The sequence below is a fragment of the Cephus cinctus genome, unplaced genomic scaffold (assembly GCF_000341935.2).
Source record: "Cephus cinctus unplaced genomic scaffold, Ccin1 Ccin1_scaffold1841, whole genome shotgun sequence".
Lineage (NCBI taxonomy): Eukaryota > Metazoa > Arthropoda > Insecta > Hymenoptera > Cephidae > Cephus > Cephus cinctus.
In genome coordinates this window covers 66569-85320 of record NW_014334022.1, presented here as the reverse complement: position 1 = coordinate 85320, position 18752 = coordinate 66569, and the positions used below count along the sequence as shown (strand labels likewise).

The 18752-nt window shown below is 40.0% G+C and overlaps 1 protein-coding gene across 2 annotated transcripts; it reads left to right on the top strand.

Annotated features, from left to right (window-relative positions):
* Positions 1-984: 984 nt before the first annotated feature.
* Positions 985-17213, top strand: LOC107273727 (cytoplasmic dynein 2 heavy chain 1). Of its 2 annotated transcripts, XM_015752220.2 has the most exons (32): positions 985-1078; positions 2391-2618; positions 2710-3038; positions 3108-3452; positions 3520-3632; positions 3691-3936; positions 3999-4618; positions 4685-4926; positions 4988-5311; positions 5373-5439; positions 5504-5840; positions 5897-6633; positions 6694-7203; positions 7266-7871; positions 7951-8194; positions 8267-10304; positions 10365-10643; positions 10716-10945; positions 11013-11141; positions 11209-11457; positions 11526-11956; positions 12027-12161; positions 12222-12451; positions 12514-12723; positions 12799-14052; positions 14126-14354; positions 14424-14577; positions 14634-14853; positions 14917-15656; positions 15725-15972; positions 16032-16323; positions 16393-17213. In XM_015752220.2, the coding sequence occupies exons 2-32, from the start codon at positions 2400-2402 to the stop codon at positions 16668-16670; spliced, it is 12285 nt and encodes a 4094-aa protein (XP_015607706.1). In that variant the 5' UTR covers positions 985-1078; positions 2391-2399; the 3' UTR covers positions 16671-17213. The 2 variants fall into 2 exon arrangements, with proteins under 2 accessions (XP_015607706.1, XP_024946848.1); XM_025091080.1 differs by lacking the exons at positions 985-1078; positions 2391-2618; positions 2710-3038; ... (1 more) ...; positions 3520-3632; positions 3691-3936 and having other exon boundaries at positions 4402-4405; positions 16393-16970.
* The last annotated feature ends 1539 nt before the right edge of the window (positions 17214-18752 follow it).

Sequence of the window (18752 nt, the reverse complement as noted above, 5' to 3'; positions counted from 1 at the left end):
ACACGTATCAATGCCTTTTATATTTGCACGTATAAGATATATATTATATACATACTCACACATTAAAGCACACACATCCATGTAATTCAGTAATCTTCATCAAAGAAAGTCTTCTTCTTTTAGACGGTGAAAGCGATACATATATGTATATGTCTGTGTTTCGTGTGCTTTTAATTGATTCAGATGCAAAAATCGTGTATTTGGGAATGATTTTTTGCACACGTATCCATAATACTTACGTCAATCACTTTTAGACCTTATCGATTTATTGAGAAATAATTGATCATTAGTTTTGGTAGCTGGTTAGTTCTCCATGAGGTCCCTTGAGGGGTGGAGATCGTCTTTTACTTTATTCTCGATATTCACAATGACTCCCTTCCCTTGCGTCTACGAGAAAACCCCCTGAAACGCATTGTTTGCCAAATGTAAAACTATTTCGGTCAAAAACTATGTCTAAATCTTATAGATACTGCTTCTATGGATTAGAGCTTTTTCTTTGTAATAACAGATTCTCTCTCGACGTAATCGCAATAATATTTGATATATAAGCAAGCGATAGTTACTGTAGAAGAAGAGGGTGATGTCTTAGTTTCAGATATAATTGTAAAGTGAGGACACTAAATGTTCGATAAAATTGTTATTTTTTTTACAGCTGTCCAGAAGGAATTCCATAATTAAGAAAGTCCAAATGAAAGCAACATACATAGGATATGTTCAGGTGAAATGTAAAAGTATCTCAAATTGATTTATCAAAATATCAATAATTTTTAACAGATGTTTATTCATTCAATCCATACAGCAATGGCAGAAGAGATCAACAGGTGATCTTCCAGGGTTTCTCAACCAAGAAAATGTGCATGGTAATAAGACCATATTCTCTACCCCAATCGACTAAGCAGGCAGGAGGTTTAGGAATGGTGGGCTTGATTGAAGTCCAGTCAAGTGCATCATACCAAGGACGATTTAACGTGGTGGGACGTCCAAATGCCAAAAATCCAAGGGCGGTCAAGTCGTTGCTAGAATACATAAGGAAGTACTGCAGAATCTCCTTACAATCTTGTGTTTCGTCCAGTTTGAGGTAATGATGACGTACCAGTGAACGCTGCTAAAATTATTATATATTTCATGATCCCGTGTTTATGATTAACTAATTTTTGGACATATATCGATACCTGTTACACACACATGTAATATATATATACCCACATGCAAACGTGTGTACACATGTGTTCCATAATCGTCATTGAATAAAGTCTTCTTCTTCTAGACGCAAATAGCAGACATGTGTACACACATCCTGCAGACACGAGTGTGTTTCTCGCATGTTTAATCAATATGCTGTAACATTAATTACAATTCATACATAATAATATACTGGGTGGGATAAAATCGAAGTCACCAATGAACGTTGCTAAAATTTTTATAGTTTTCATAATCATATGATAGTTACCGATCATTGTAAGGAAACAAATGAGATTGAGAAGCGTATTGTTCATATTTAACATTTGAACTGTTTTTTATAAACCTGTCGACACCTATCACTCACGTTTGTCCTTCTCGAATCTTTGATCAATATGTGTGCAAAAATTATTTATTCTCAAACAACCTTAAGTTGCACCCTGCGTGCAAATATTTCAGTTTACTGTATCTGGAGATGTTTCAAAAATTTCGAAGAGAAAGATATAATCCCAGCCGTTTCTGAAATAGCATCCCAAACGTGCGATTTTACAACTGTGTATGCAATAGTTTGAGCGTAGAAGGTTCACCAGTTTTCCAAGAGACAAGAAGAGATTAAGCGGCGAAAATTGGAATTAAGTTATTCATTTGATACGAATCGGAGAATTTGAATTTAAGGAAAAAGCTGAATTCCCAGTCGTTTTTGAGATACAACATCCCAGAGGTGCGATTTTACTTAAATTTCAAAACCAATAAAATATTTTTGGTGACGATCACAAATAATGAAGGTGCCTTTTCGAAAGTAGGCGTTTCGCAATTTGAATAGTGTCAACCTCTTCTGTGCACTATTCTCCGTTAAGAGATCTTTTAAATTTTCAAAGAAAAAGATTGATTCCTAGCTGCTCTCGAGTTACAGCCTTCCAAAAGTACGATTTTTTTCACTCTTTAAAGCCAATCAGTATTGGGTTACAGCATATATAACTTTTACATAAATTGTTCAATAGGCGGCTCACACGTAGAATCATTGATTAACGATGCACGTGATACCGCGTACCACGTGGCCGTGACAGCTGGCACGTATAGTTTGTTGTGCAAACGTTGCCATAGAAACGCAGCAATGATAGTTCGACTGCTGGTGGCTATCCCGTATACTGCATCCGAGCCACGTGTAAAGGAACTTCGTGGTGAATGATTTTTTTGAAAATTTTGCAAAGGAAAGCATCATGGGAGTTTTGGATCGACGTAAGAGCCTCATTGTGGATACCGCTAGTCACTTTTTCGGAGTAGCAAGCAAGGATGATGTTTCAAATACGGAACGTCCTGTATTGGAGAAATTTCTGGAAGAAGGAACCTGCAGGACACTTTGTGCTCAACCTAGTGACAATGGATTGAGACTTACAAATGAATTACCTGCTGGCAAAAATACTTTGGTATTTTTCAAGGTAACTTCAAATACAGGTTTTCTTCCTTTTTTATTCGTTATATGTATGTAATGGATTAATTTATTGTTATTATTACTATTATTATTATTAGCTAAATGCTTCTACGGTGTCCGAGGAAAATTTTCATGATTTGGTGCAAGTTGCCTCGATTGGCGATGGTGGGAAAAAGGCTTTTTTAGAAGTCATTAAACATGTATGGGCGCCTTCCTTGCACTCTTCAGGAGTGAGTAAATCTTATTTGAAGAAATTGGAACAAGATCTTCTGGGACCTGGAGCACCATCTTCCGTTGCTGAAGAGGAAGCCCGTTGGGAGAGAAGACGGGGCGAAGCAAAAAGATCGCAAGATAAACAAATTATTGAAGAGGCTGTGTCGGCTTTAAAAAATATTCGAGTCGAATTGGAAGGTGCTGCTGCATCTAGGTAAATTTTTAAAAAATATTTCAAAGTTTGTAGGACGTAAATTTTATTTTGATGCCAATTTTATTTTAGGGAAGGTTTAGCCGGATTCGAGGAGGCCTTGGAAGCTGTTTCAGGATACGTCGATGATCTTTGGAAGCTGGAGGGTCCAGCATACTCAGAAGATCATATGAAGTCCTTATTGGATGTTATTGGGAACGAAGTGGTGTTTCTTGTAGAATCTCTTATCAGTGAGATTCCACAGAATAAATCTCAGGCTCGAGATGAAACGATAAAAATTGGAGCAAAAATTACTGGGAAATGGGTAACATTATCAGAGAGACTTACAGGATTGTTCTGGCCTCATCATTCCCTACATCCTTGGAAAGGACCACGATTCGTTCCTGTAAAATGTGAAAAACTGTCAAAAAGACTTGGGTAAAGAATACTTAAATATTAAAAATATGTTTGGGTAGATAGAATAAATTTTTCGAAAATGTTTCAGACAAATTGCTGAACTTCGGGCTCAGCATCGTCAACTGACCAGATTACTGACTACCAGTGAGAGAACAGCATTGGGAACTGATACGTTGCTAAAAAATTTCGATGAAGCTCAAAGTACGTTTTCGAATAATAAACACAATTCCCATTTTATTCAGAAAATATTTTAATCCAGTGAAAATCGATGAGGATCAAAATTACCTGGAATGGGACCGTTTGAAACGAAGGGTAGAAGAAGGTCTGGTACCGGCGGAAGAGAAGGTCGCTGAAAAATTACGAATTCAAATATCCGGTAGCAAAACAGCAACGTCGATGGCTGCTGAATTTCGAAGATACTCAGAATTGATGAAAAGAGAAAATCTTCGACGTGCTCTTCGCGGAGAACGTGAATCGCTACTTTCATCATATGGCGATCTGATCGGTAAAGTATACCCATAAAAGAAATGAAAATATTTCAAAATTCTTCCTTCACATAATTTTCAGAATCCTGCCAGAGTGGTCCTGATACCGACCGCTTATTAGACAGTCCAAAAATCCTCCAGGAAGTTCAATCTGCAAGAGCATCTGAATTGCGTCTGGAAAGTTTACAGAAACTTGGAAAGGAGCTCCTGTGTGATTTACCAGGATATGAGGATGCTGCGTCGAAAATTTCAGCAGCTCTGAAAGACGTGGAAGCGCGTAAGCAACATTTGGTCGAATCCTGGATAAGTGAGACGAGACAAGTAATCGCTAAAAAAGAATTGTCGCTGGGTATTGATTCCGCGGTAGTAGAACTGACCGGAAGCAGTATGATGAGGGTGACTTATGACCCTCGTCTAACTACCCTTGTAAGAGAGGCCAGAGCACTCTCGGGACAAGGAGTGGAATTGCCACGAGAGATACGAGAATTGGTAGAGAAGGCTGGTAGTCTTGCTGGTCGAGCAATAGCTTTGCAGCAAGTTGCTACTTTTCATAATACAATTGGAGATCGAATGGTACCATCTCAGAGACCACTGATGCTTACAACTGCATTGGAATTGGCAAGGGCTGTTAGAGAGCAATCTGGTGTTGCTTGGTCGGAGCCACAGGCCGTAGACTCCTATATCAATAGATTACGAGAATTGGCAAGTGTAACAAATTTATATAAAAAAGTGAATGAATATAATCTAAATTAATATCTGTTAATGCAGGTAAAAAAATTCACTAGACAAAATTTCGAATTAGCCTCTAAGCACGCGACCCTTCGGGACAACGTGGCAAGCTTGTTAAAAGGGGATGCAATAAATTTAGTTGGTAATCAGGGTGCTTGGAAAGAGACTCTTAAGAGGATGAGAATGACGGTGGATCAAGTGGATACAGAATACGGAAATACTAAAGCTTGGAAACTTCACTGGGATCGGCAGCTGCTAAAAGCATTAGGGGTTGCTTACAGGTAGTTGGATATTAAATTGTTTTTTACAGTTTAATATATCTGTATTTTCTTCATTTATTAGGGCAGCGCTTCCATCATTGCTTAGAAGAATGCCAGAGATCAGAATAGAACTGACCTTTAGAGATGGATTTCTGCAATGGCGACCATCTTTGGAGGAGGTTCGCGCCAAGGTGTATTCTGGTCTCAAAAGATTTTTGGCAATTCCAACAAATTTTCGAGGAGTTGGTGATCCTGCTGATGGACACTTCAGTGATCTTGTACAAAGAAGCGCCTACCTGTATGGTGGAGTTTATAAAGAAGCCGAAGTAGGACTTTCAGCTATTGAATCCGTTAGATTGAAATGGATACCGTTAGCTGCGCCAGCTAGAATAGATGTTGGAGAACGGTAAGCTCATTATAAAAAAAACAATTGGAATTGCAATTGGATATTTTAACAATTCTTGCAGATTAAAAGGGAAATCACCACAGGAATGGGAAAGAGCATTTAAAGATGCAAAACAGTGGGCTCAGGAGGTAGGAGTCTATTACATATGCAGATGATAACATTTTACCTGTGTCATAAAATCATTGATTTCAGGTCGGAAAATTACGGGGTAACGAGGTCAAGATATGGTGCATTACTATAGACACAGCGACAACACGAAATGATCTTGAATCAGCTTCCCGAAGATACTGGGAACGATTATCAGCAGATCTTCGAACCGAAGCTTCATCCAGATTGGTCGCAATTATGGAATTCTTATCTGCAGCCGGGAAAGAATTGGATAAGCGTCCTCGTACAGTTGAGGAAGTTGGAATTGCTCATGAAGCTCATGATCGTATCCAGGTGGAATCAGCTGGAGTTGCAAATGAATTGGAAGCTATTCTTGGTCTCAGTAGAGTCTTAGCTGCTTGGACGAGAGAGACCCTAGAAGGTAATTACAATTGATTAATATTATTAATTATTATTAATTGGTAACACTTTTTACAGGCGTGAGCGGTGCTCGTGCAGCTTCGGAAGGTTTGGCAGAACGTTTGGAAAGACATCGAACTGTAGTAGCTCGTCAACTGGAAGATGCCAAAGTGAATCTTCGCCATCGTGGTATAGCTTTGCGAGATGATAGAGAAAGATGGGAGACGAAATGGTCGTCACGACCAGATGTAATGACTTTAGAATGGTTATCAAACATGAGGGAACGTTGGACAGCGTTAAAAGAGCAAAAAAGGTCATTGGATGCTGATTGTAAAAGAATAGGTATTGATTTAAATGATATTTTCAATGACGAAGATTCACTTGAGAAGATTGAAGCGCAGTTGGATGCTGAAGAGTCAAATTGTAGATTCCAATTTGAATTCCTTGAAGAGTTAAAGAAACAGGAAGCTGAAGAATGGATAGTGGCTAGAAGAAGATTGCCCAGGTTACATGACTGGCTAGATTCCTGGGAAACTAGAATTCAAATACAACTTGAGGGGAGTTCAGAAAAACATGATAAAATCAACGAAAATGAAAACAAAGTACAAGTTGATACTTTTGTTAGTAAAAAGATTAAAGAAGTTAGAAAAGCCATTGAATGGATTCAGCTTCTTCGTGGAGATGAACTTGCTGATGAGCACTGGGCGGAATTGAAAACTATTTTGAATCTACCTATAGCTAATATTAGAGATATTACCTTGGGCCATCTTCTAAGTAAAGTTGAGATCATCGAGGAGAACGTGGATCGAATAAAGGTATTATATATTAGTTGTCCTGATCTATAGTCTCATTAATTTTTGAAATCACCCATACAGGAAATTACAAAAAGGGCTGCTGCAGAAAGTGGGATACGTCAGGCCATCACTGAATTAGAATCTTGGGAAGGTTCAGCCTCGCTACAATTACAGGAATCTAAAGACAGCAGGAATTCAAGAATAATGCTAGTGGGAGAATATGGCGGCCTCTTGGCTAGGGCCGGTGAATTGAGACTTCTTCTGGAAGGAGCAAAAGGTGCAGCTGGTTATGAACGTTTCGCTGCCAGAGCTGCACGGTGTGAGTCTGCCTTATCTGAATTAGAGGAAAGAATAAAAGCTCTAAGTACGGTTCAGCGAAAGTGGGTGTACCTTGACCCAGTCTACGGAGGTGGGGCAGCGCCAAATGATTCAGGAAGATGGTCTAGAGCTGATAAGGAATTCAGGTACCTCATGGGAGAAGTAGCAAGAGATCCAGGACTTCCATCTTTGAGAAGACTTCCGCTTCCAGCGTTAATAAATCTGAAAGATCTTCTTGATAGATGTCAGAGAAGTCTCGATGAATTCTTAGAGGTATATCCTGAGTTTTTATATCCATTCTTTCCTGAAACTTCATACAATTTCTCTTTTTTCAGGAAAAGAGATCTTCGTATCCCAGATTATATTTTCTCAGTGACGAAGATCTGCTTGAGTTGGTTTCCGGTAGTGGAAAAGGATTGGAAGCACATTTACCAAAATTGTACCAAGGTGTTGGTTCAGTGAAGAGAGAAAACGGCCGACTGATATCAGTGATATCTCCAGAAGGTGAAATTTTGAAGCTACGCAGTCCGATTGACTTGACAGAATCATTGCCGCAGTGGTTAAAACATTTAGAGCAAGAGATAAGGAGCACTTTGAATGAAAAGTTAGAAAAATGTTTATCCGATTCAAGTCCGGATCCTTCCCAATATCCTGCCCAGGTCTTATTACTCTCCGAAAGGATTCACTTCACGGAACGCTGTGAAAGTGCCGTAAAGGAAGGAGGATCAGCCCTGAAGAAGCTAGTTGAGTCTTTGGAAGCTCAAAGAGCCAGATACAGAGGTCTTGAGGATACTGGAGAACATCTGATAGCATTAAAAGCTAGAGGGTTGCTTCTGGACACAGTGCATCATCTGGGAGTGGCAAGGACCCTCTTGGGGATGAGTTCCAATGATGGTAAATCATCCTGGACCTGGTCCAGGCAACTACGAAGTTACAGAAGTGTACGTAATTTTATTGAAAGAAAAATAAATACTATTTCTGTTTACCATAATTAAACGAATCCAATTATCTTTTGAACAGGATAAAGGACCAATTGTAAAATGTGCTGGTGCGGAATTCAAATACAAATTTGAATACCAAGGTGCAGCTGTAGGCCTAGTGCGAACACCGCTAACAGAAAGGTGCTTCCTGGCTCTCACGCAAGCCATGAAATTGGGTCTAGGAGGTAGTCCCACGGGGCCAGCTGGAACAGGAAAGACAGAGAGTGTTAAGGCCCTGGGGGCAATTCTGGGAAGATTAGTATTGGTCTTCAACTGTGACGAAGGTAATAAATTACATATTAAAATTTTGGATCAACTGTTGACAAATTGATTAATGAGAAATAACACTTGATCAGGAATGGATGCTGGTAGCATGAAACGTATTCTGGGTGGTCTGGCTCAAGCTGGTGCATGGGGTTGCTTTGATGAGTTCAATCGTTTAGAGGAAGAGACCCTAAGTGCAGTAGCAATGCTTGTAAGACCTCTTCAGGAAGCAGTGCGCGACGGAGAGATTCAAGTCCAACTGGGAAATCAAACTGTCACTCTGGATTCTGACTGCTGTGTATTTATCACGATGAATCCAGCTGGTAGTGAATATGGAGGACGACATAAACTGCCTGATTCCTTGGCAAGATTATTTAGACCGGTAGCAATGGCGCATCCGGACAGATCAGACATAGTACGTGCTCTTTTAGAATGCGCAGGTTTTCTCGAAGCGAACACTCTAGCTAAACAATTGGTAGAGACTTTGGATATCTCGGAAACATTATTGTCTAGACAGCCACACTATGATTGGGGACTTAGGGCTCTCAGATCTGTTCTGGATGCCATTGAACCTGCTCAATTGGATGATTCTGATGAGACCAAAAGACTCTTACTGGCTATCAAAGCTTCTACTATGCCAAAACTCATTGAAAGTGACAGAATTAAATTCCTGGCGTTGTTATCTGACGTTTTTCCAAAAGTTGACATTTCTTTGGATTCTGTTTCAACTAAACAAGATCTCAAATCCATTCTGGTTGATCTTTGTGAATCTAAGGGGCTAAAACAGGAAGTGGCTGAGACATGTGTGCAACTGAATAACCAATTGAAAAGCAGAGCAGGCGTAGCAATTGTTGGTCCAGCAGGAAGTGGGAAAACGTTAATAAGAATAATTTTAACAGAAGCACTGTCAAGAATTGGCAATCCTGTTACGCAAATTCTAATTTATCCTGGTGCTATGCCAAAGACTAAATTATTAGGCAAAGTAGATTCCACTACGAGAGAATGGAAGGAAGGACTCTTGTCTAACGCTGTATCTACAGCTGGTGAATCCACCATATGGATTATTTTGGATGGTGACGTAGAACCTAGCTGGGCCGAAGCTTTGAATTCAGCATTAGATGACAATCGACTTCTAACTTTACCTAATGGTGTAGGCATCAAATTAGGAAGTGGCACCAGATTTATTTTTGAAACTCATAAACTCGATGGTGCCAGTCCTGCTACAGTTTCTCGTCTGGGTGTCGTCCATCTTGGAAACCTTATGCCTAAATCATTAATTTTGCCTAGCAGATTAGAAACCTTATCATCGTTAGCTCAGGATATTGCTAATACTCACCTAAGCACTGCTGCGGATGCTGTATTGAAGAATAATGGAGAACGATCTTCAGCTGCAGGCTTGATCGAAGCTGCACTGTCGCATCTTAAAAATTCCAATACGAGAACCATGGGAACTTATGCCCTTTTAGTTTCTCTATGCGGTCAAATCGAAGATACCAATTCCAGAGATCAGCTGGCAAGAGTGCTGTACCAATTAACTGACAGCTGGTGTCCTGATCCTCAAAGACCTTTTGCTGTTCTGTACAATTCAGAAACTGATAGAATAGAACCTTTTGGTGATCCTGTAGATATTTTGAAAACAGAAAACGGTCCGTTGTCTCTTTCTGGTCCGGTAAAAAGAGCTTTGGAAGCTGTGCTTCCCTGGTTGGATTCAGGACATCCTGTAATAGTACGAGGCCCTGCGGGATGTGGAAAGAGTACTTTGATATCAGCAGCAATCTTATCAGGGAAGGATACGAACAGAGAGTCATCAATGATCGTAAAAGGATCATCCCTTTACGGTTCTCAGGATTTGATCTTGCGCCTAAAAAGAGCCTGCGTTCAGGTAGACTCTTCATCCCATGGAAGAGCCTATAGACCACGGAATGGTAGTCGTCTAATTCTGATTCTGGAGGACTTACATCTAGCATCCAAAGATTTGCAAGAACTCGTACGGGAACTCTTACAGGAGGGAAGATTTCACGAGGACGATTTGGAATATGCCAGAATTCCATTGACTGCCATATTTACAGGAGATACCGAAACAAAATTGCATCCTAGATTGGAATCATTGCTCGCCACACATTACATGCCGTTAGTAATTGATTTATTGTAATTCAAATTCAATAAACTTCAATACATATTATTTTCCAGGAATCCTAGTTCGAAGGAGAGTGTTGCCATAATAGAATTGCATTTGAGAAATGCATTGAAAGGAGGAAAAATTATGGTCGAATCGTGGATCTCTCGTCTAGCGCCAGCAATGCTTGAAGCTTTCCAATCGGTTTTAACTTCGCAGGAATTAATCACATCCTGGACACCTGGTGATTTAGCACTCTGGGCAGATGCTTTGAAATTTTACCCTGTCCCAGAAGATGAGTCAGAGATCACTGAATATTTACTGGATACAGGACGTCGATTGTTTCAATGCAGGTACGGGGAACCGAAATGCATCTTGCACCTAGATACAGTGAAGATTTAATTATTTATGACCTCATGTTTCAGATTGACTATCAAGGAACAATCTCATTGGGAATCAATAATAGCATCACGTGCACCAGGAGGTAAGACTTCTGGAGATGATATCTATGCTTGGAAAGGCGGTGCAGCTGGTTTGCTTCCGTTTGGTGAAGAACAATGGAGAAAGGAAGTTGAAAATGCAGTTGCAAAATGTGCCAGAGAAGGAGAACCAATTCAAGCATCGATGTCTCCTCATCTTTTGCAAATTGTGGCTGGTATGGTATTAGCATGATTGTTGAAAAATAATTAAAAATATTTAATGCTACCAAAAACAATTCTCAGGTGTCAGTTGGGCTATGGGAAGTGGCCAACGTGGTATGGTACTAGTCGGTCGACCTGGTGCAGGTCGCAAATCTGCAATTAGATTAGCAGCTACCATGTCATCCTTACGTCTGATTGATTCTGGACCTGGTAAATGAGAAACTCAATTTTTCAATTCAGTTTCTTGTGTTATTAAAATTAAGCTATCTTTACAAAGGACGTAGTAGAGCAGCAATAAGGTCAGCTATCCAAGCATCTGGTATCGATGGAGAACCAACCCTTCTTCTCCTGGAAGAGCATCACGCGCGTGAAGTAGGTTTAGCCATCCTGGCCAGCGCCATTGTATCTAGAGGAGAAGTTCCTGGACTGATGGCTACCGAGGAACTCGATGGCCTCATTGCTCCGCTGGCTGATCTTGCGAGACGAGAAGATTTTCCAGGAAGTCTGGAACAATATTTTTATCACAGTAAATATATTTTTTATAGTAACGTCATATTTAATTGGATAAATCTTATTAAAAATAATATTGTTCAGGATTAAGAAGTCTTTTACGAGTAGCTGTTATCCTGGACACTGCTGATTCCAGAGAAGATTGGTTGCTACGATCTGGACTTTTAAAACACTGTGTATTAATTGGACAGAATCCGCGGTGCGAATGGTGGTCTCTAGAAAGACCACTTAGTGAACTAGCAATACAGCAATGTGGTATGGCTGAAGAAAGTGAAGAAGAATCACCAGGAGTTCAAGCCTTGGTGAAGACCCACCTTAGAGCACCTAGTCAGCAACAAGCACCGGCTCGTTTCCTTGCTCTATTATATTCTTGGAAGCAATTGAAGGAGGAATGGTTTGAGGATATTGAAAAGAAACTTATCAGTCTTGAAGCTGGTATCAGCAGACTCAGAGAAGCTGGAGAACGTGTTTCTAAGCTGGAAAATGAAGCAACTAAACAACGACAAGAATTAGAGGTACGTAGGAGGAATGGAATTGTTTTAAAATTGAAGTAAAAATGAATTCTATTAAGCAATTCTTTTTCAGGCTGAGAAGGGTAAAGCCACAGCTGCCTTAGAACAGATAACAGCGACCATGAGGGGTGCGACAGGTCAACGGGGTGAAATGACAATTTTGAAATCTGAAACGGAGCGTGAAAGTGCTGAATTGGCTCGACGAAAAGTATGATGCAATTGACAATTAAATGTTTGCCTAACTACTTTTAATTTTCTTATTCTTCAGGCCGATATCGAAGGAGAGTTGTGTAAAGTAGAACCACTAGTTGAACAAGCAGCACAGGCGGTTGCCGGAATTGGTACTGACGCTTTGGCGGAAGTGCGTTCCCTTCGTGCACCACCAGCACCAGTTAGGGATGTTCTGGAAGGGGTCCTCAGACTGATGGGAATACGAGACACGTCCTGGAACAGTATGAAAACTTTTCTTGCAAAACGCGGAGTCAAGGATGAGATTCGGTAAAATTTCAAATGTCCCACTTCAAATCTACTTCAGTACCTATATTGCCAATTGGTTTCAGATCATGGGACGCAAGACGTAGCTCGGTCAGCAGCCTGGAGGCAGTTGAGAAATTAGTAAAAGAACGTCCTGAAAGTTTTGAAGAGAAAACAGCTAGGCGTGCTTCAGTTGCAGCCGCACCCTTAGCAGCCTGGGTCCTTGCTAATTTGCAATATGGAAAAATTTTGCAACAGGTGGCACCACTGGAGAGAGAACAGCGTCTCTTAGCTGAGTGAGTTTTAATCTATTTATTAAATCAATGAAAACAACTGTTTCATATATGGTACTATGTTTGTTACGGCATTAGGCGACTTGCTGCTGCAGAGGCGCAGCTGGGAAGACTAGCTGCAGGTTTGAATTCTGTAGAAAGTCGTGTTGCTCAATTGCAAGAGGAATTGGCTGCACATTCCAGAGGCGCAGCTGCATTGCAATTGCGTTCGGAAGCCACTGAAGCTAGTCTCGCAACTGCACGAGCACTCCTGCATAAACTGGATGCCGAACATACAGATTGGCAAACACAATTCGAGGAACTTACGGCAAGAAAAGGCAGATTAGATGTTGAAGCTGCAGCTGCAGCTGCTCTTCTGGTCTACCAGATTTCAGTAAAAGATGATAAAGCAAAGAAAATAGCTATTGATCTATTAATTTCCGAACGAGAAAGACTTCAATGGCGGGCGCAAGGACTTCCTGCGGATACCGGAAGTTTAGTAGGTGCTTCTTGCGTGTTAAGAGGTCCATTGGTCCCACTCTTTTTGGATTCCTCAGGTGTAGCTGTTACCTGGCTCAAGTCTAATATCGGTACCAGGTTAGAGGTGACAGAACCGCAGAGTTCAAGGTTTCTCACGACCTTAGAGCTGGCTATACGGTTTGGTAAACCGTTACTGATTGAAGAGCTGGTTGAATTACCAACTGTATTGCTGCCATTGCTACGTCAGCGACCATTGCGACTTGGCGATAGAACATTAGCACCTCAACAAGGCTTTAAACTGTTTCTGGCAACTAGGCGAGACGATTTGGATCATCTACCTAGGGAAGCTGACTCTGTACTCATGCGAGTGACACTTGGTGCAGGTGTTAGGAGTCTGGCAGAGAGATTCGTTGAAAGAGCTTTGCAAAGGGAAACACCAGAATTAGAAGCACAAAGAAGAGAAGCCTTGGAACGTGAAGAAATATTATCCGGTGAAAGAGACGCAGCAAGGCTTGACTTGTTAGCCCAACTGGGGGCCAGCAGGGGTCAGGATCTCCTTCAGGAATCACAAGGATCCCAAGGCGGACTCCTTGCCTCTTTGGAAGCTACTCAGTTGAAAGCTAAAGAGATTGCTTTAGCTCTCGAAGAAAGCAAGAAGAGTCTCGATCAAGTATCCCGTAGAGCTAAGGATCATGAGCCTCTTGCTAAATTTGCTGCTCATCTCTTTGAGGCTGTTAAATCATTGAGATACCTGAGTCCACTTTATGTTTTCTCTGCGGAAGCTTTCACAGATATTTATCTGGAAGCGGGAGATACACGGAACAGCGTATACGAGGAGAAAGCAGATGAAAGTCGGAAAATTATGAAAAAGAAGTAATATTATAATTGAGTATTTATATATTTTTTCGATCTTTTTCTTATATTGTAACTGAACTTTTTTTTTAAGACTCGTGACATTGACTCTTCATCATTGTACGACAGCTGCGTACAGAAAGCACAGACTTGCTGTTGCTTTGCATTTGGCGCTTTCATTGAATCCAGTATCGGAAGTGGAGAAGAGACTGCTGTTTCGGGGAGCAGCAGCGTACGATGAGAATTCAAATTTTAGAGTTCCCAGTTGGGTACCTGAGGAACGTTCATCGTCCGTAATGGCTTTAGGTTCTGCTTTACCTGAGGTAAATTAATTAGGATTAATTGATATTGTGTTTATGTTCATTGAATTAACTTTCTTTATATTTATATAGGTCGCATCAAAACTGAAAACAACCTGGCTCGAAAATATTGGTCAGATATATGCTGAAAGTGATTTGACACTTTTCCAAAAGACACTAATAGTGAAAGCATTGCGTCCTGATCATCTACACACGGCAATGACTAAATTGGCAGCAGAACAATTAGGTAAGGGAGTGATAATAATAATTTCTGAATCAGTTAACTACAATTGTTGATTTCAGCTGTACGTGACGTTGCTCCTCCTTCGTGGTCCTTAGCAAAAATTGCTGAGGACTGTAAAACTCGTCCGATATTGCTGCTGCTGTCTCCAGGAGCAGATCCTGCTTCGGAATTACGTGCTGCAGCTGCAGGACGTACCAGTTCCAGTATAAGATTTACAGAAATATCATTAGGACAAGGACAAGTGGCTCAGGCTGAAACTGCTCTTGAATCTGCCTGCAGGTAAATAACCAGGAGCGTTAATAAATTCTCTAAGCATATTTGAATTGCATTTTATATTCTCAGGGAAGGCAGCTGGCTACTATTAAGCAATTTACAATTAGCATTAAATTGGTTACCACGACTAGAAGGACTGTTACGATCTCCCATGTGCACTGTCGACAAAAATCCAACTGCACGCATCTGGTTGACAACTGAGGAGTGTTCAGGATTTTATGCAGGTCTTGCAGGACTCTGCCTGAAATTGGCATACGAACCACCGGAAGGTGTGAAGAGGAACGTTAAAAGATCCTTTCAGCAGCTTCAACAACGTCAAAAGTCTTCTGCGTATCCAGGAGGAAACTTCTTGTTATCCTGGCTACATGCAATCCTTCAGGAACGTAGACGGTTTGTGCCACAAGGCTGGATCACGGCTTACGAATGGAATGAAGCAGACCTCGAAGCTGCATCTGAATTGGTTGTTAAGGAACTTGCTAAAGAAAATCAGGAACGTGATAATTCAGGAGATTGGGATGCTGGACGTGGATTATTGGATGTTGCTATTTATGGTGGAAGATTACAGGATGCATTTGACATGAGAGCTCTTCAGTCCATACTCAAAAATATATGGTCCAGAGATGTGTTTAGTGGTCGAGTAAAACTAGGCGGAATCTTAAGGCTGCCTGAAATCAATTCTGAAAATGGAATTAAATTCCTGGAACAATTGAAGGACGTAGACTCACCTAAGGATTATTTTGGATTACCTGCAAATGCAAACAGAGCTTGGGAACGTTCAGCCGCTGAGGCAGCCATTGCTCTTCTTCAAAGTAAGTCTAGAATATATGATAAAATAATGTTGTTGCTGATGAAACTAATTGATAAATTTCCCTTACAGATCTAGTTACAGGAGAGATCAATACCAATGAGGCAGGAGTGCGGGAAAGTTTGAAAGCAAAGATTCGTAAAGAATTAAGAGATCTATTAGATCAACGAGGATCAGTGATCTCGAGTCCTACGCAGCGATCAGAATCAAAGAATGATGATCTTTTACTAGATTTTTTCGAAGACGAAAGGAATTTAATCAGGCGTCTAACGAGTTTAGTTAGATTGGAAAGTGAATCACCGTCCATTACAGATTCTAAGGTACTTTAAACGTAAGGATAAAAATAAATGATATCTTAAAAGTGCCACCATATTTACAGGCTCCAAGAAAATGGTTAGAGGAATGGCCAGCTGGACCTCAGGAAGTCATCCCATTTGTAAACAGTCTGCTATCCCGTCAGCAATATCTCTCGAACCTAAATAATATCCCTCAGGAAATAGACTTATCTTGCCTCGCGCGTCCACGTGCATTCCTTGCCGCCCTGAAACAGCACACAGCTCGCATCTGCAAGCACCCTCTAGAGAACCTGCAGCTGCACGCAAACTGGCTTGAAGGTTCAAAGAAAAAAGAATGGCAATGTTCAATAATCATCAAAGGTCTTCTGATCTCAGGTAAGTGTACGACGATATTAAAAATAAAATATGGAATAAAGAAAGAAAAATAATCAATATTTAACGCAGGTGCAGAAATCGTTGCGGGCACCTTAAAGGAGCTAGATGCCGAAGCAGCACCAGTGGCGGCTGCACCATATTGCCAGCTAGCGTACCTCCCTGAAGAATCTCTCAATGATAAAAACGAACTGAACGATATCCACGAAAAACATTCCACTGACTTTATACAAATTCCTGTTTACGTCGATTCTCAAAGGAATATCCTAATATGCGCACTTCCGGTTGCTTATTCAGGAGACGATAAAGATGTCTGGCACAGACGAGGAGTATTGATGCAATTGGGTTGATATAATTAAAATGGTCACAGTCCACCATGGATCTACTATCATAAAGTGCTTTATTATTGTAAAATTTAATAAACCTTACAGATAAATATGATAAATCGAGGAAAATATAGTATAGTTCAGTTATACAGTAACTAACGAGTACATAAGTAGATATACGAAGTACGTTGAGATTCCATTGGAAAGTACTGAAACAATTCGCCGCCTGGATTAATCCTAATCGTACATGGAGATCCTGGCGACAAACTCTTAATAATAATCAATCAATCAATCAATCAATAAAGTCATATAGCAATGACCATATATATATATATATCCCAATGATAATGAGAATCATAAGAACAATATAACAATTAGCAATGATAGGTTCACCACGGGTCAATCAATTATTATGAGTAACCCTTATAGAGATGTCTACTTATAATAATTCAATAGAAAGCGTTTCATTCGTAGTGAATCGTAGGTCCGTCACGCGCCTTCGATCTAGGGTTGGCAATTCTAATGAAACTACCTGTCTCTCTTGTGTACTATAAAAAATGGCAATAATATTGTTGCGTCACTTTCCCTTCCCATTATGATTTTCTTTTTTTCTTTCACAACCGTTCCCACCACTCCCACGATATACACCCTTTTGACCCCCTTCATTCGCTCATGCTCTCAACTTTCATTCTCAAACAGAGCATCGTTGAATTCACACGTTGTCAGTTTAATTCACACATCACCATCAATCGTCGCTCTCACAACGGTATCATCCAATCGTCCTGGCCTCTCGACTAAAGGTAACAATAACTTAATTGTTAATTTACTCCAGAAACGAAGGACTTTTATTGAAAAAAATAAATCTGTCAAACGATCATTAATCGTATAATCAATTGATCATATAATTAATTGCACCTAGACGACGTAGCGCGAATAAACGTGATAAAGCGCCAATCACTGGATAAGAGAACATTAAGGTGGTAATAGATGATTCGAAAAGAAAAAAGATTATTTCTTAATAATTTAACGCACTCTTACGTAACTGCGCGTGTAACGTGTCTAAGTCCAAGATACACGTAGGATACATTAATCCACGTACGTGCAACAGGCGTGGGAATTGGTAAAATATTCTCCACGTTTTAATATAATAATGTAGATTAATCGTAACGTTATAATTTATAATAAATAGAATAATAATCTCTTAGTGGTTATATCAACAGGCCGCATGTTTTTAAAATACCACATTCGTTAGATTCCATTGTCCATAGAGAAAGTCCCATTATACGCATATATCTATTTTTTATTCGTTTCAACTTTTTTCTTCCTCTTTACTTTTTCTTTATCCTTTTTTTTTTTTTTGGTGTTTGTTGCTGAGGAATCAGTAGTATAAGAGATACGTGTTCACGATGACAATAATAATAATGACCTGGTTAATTATGACAATAATAATAATCAACAGGATTTCATCACATATTACAAATTATAGAGAATTCACTTGATAAGCCACAAGGGTCAAGGTATACGTTATCATTAATTATATCAATGGGATATATCTGCCATTGAAGGATTACTCTTTTATTCCCATTGGTGAAGGGTCATTATTTTTTTTTGTTTATAAAGACACTAGGGCCCAGAAAACAGTCATTTAATTCCAAGTGGGACTGATGGGTCCCATTGGGAATGAGATATGATCGCCGATTAGGTCCTTGTTCGCCCTATGCACGTGTCTGTATAAATCAAAAGAAATGCAGCGGTTTAAGAAGAAATACAATATTGAAAGGCCATTTTTTTTTTAAGGCGAGGATTTTTTTGGTTCAGTGCAAAGGGGTTTGTTTTTCATCGAGACTCAATGCGTCCTTCTTCATATGCATACAAATGCATGGGTACGCGTGCGTCAAGAAATGACGAGGTCAAACGATATAATTAGGTATAATGATCAGAATTTTGGTTAAATTAATCAATAGATAAATTGGGGGTGGGGCTTTGGACCGAAATTTATGATTGTCCCTTTTATTGCTCTATAACATAAGAAATTTGCGGTCCGAATCCCCCCACGAGGAAGGCAATACTGTGTTTCATTTTAGTTATCTTCTCTCTTCTTTTTAT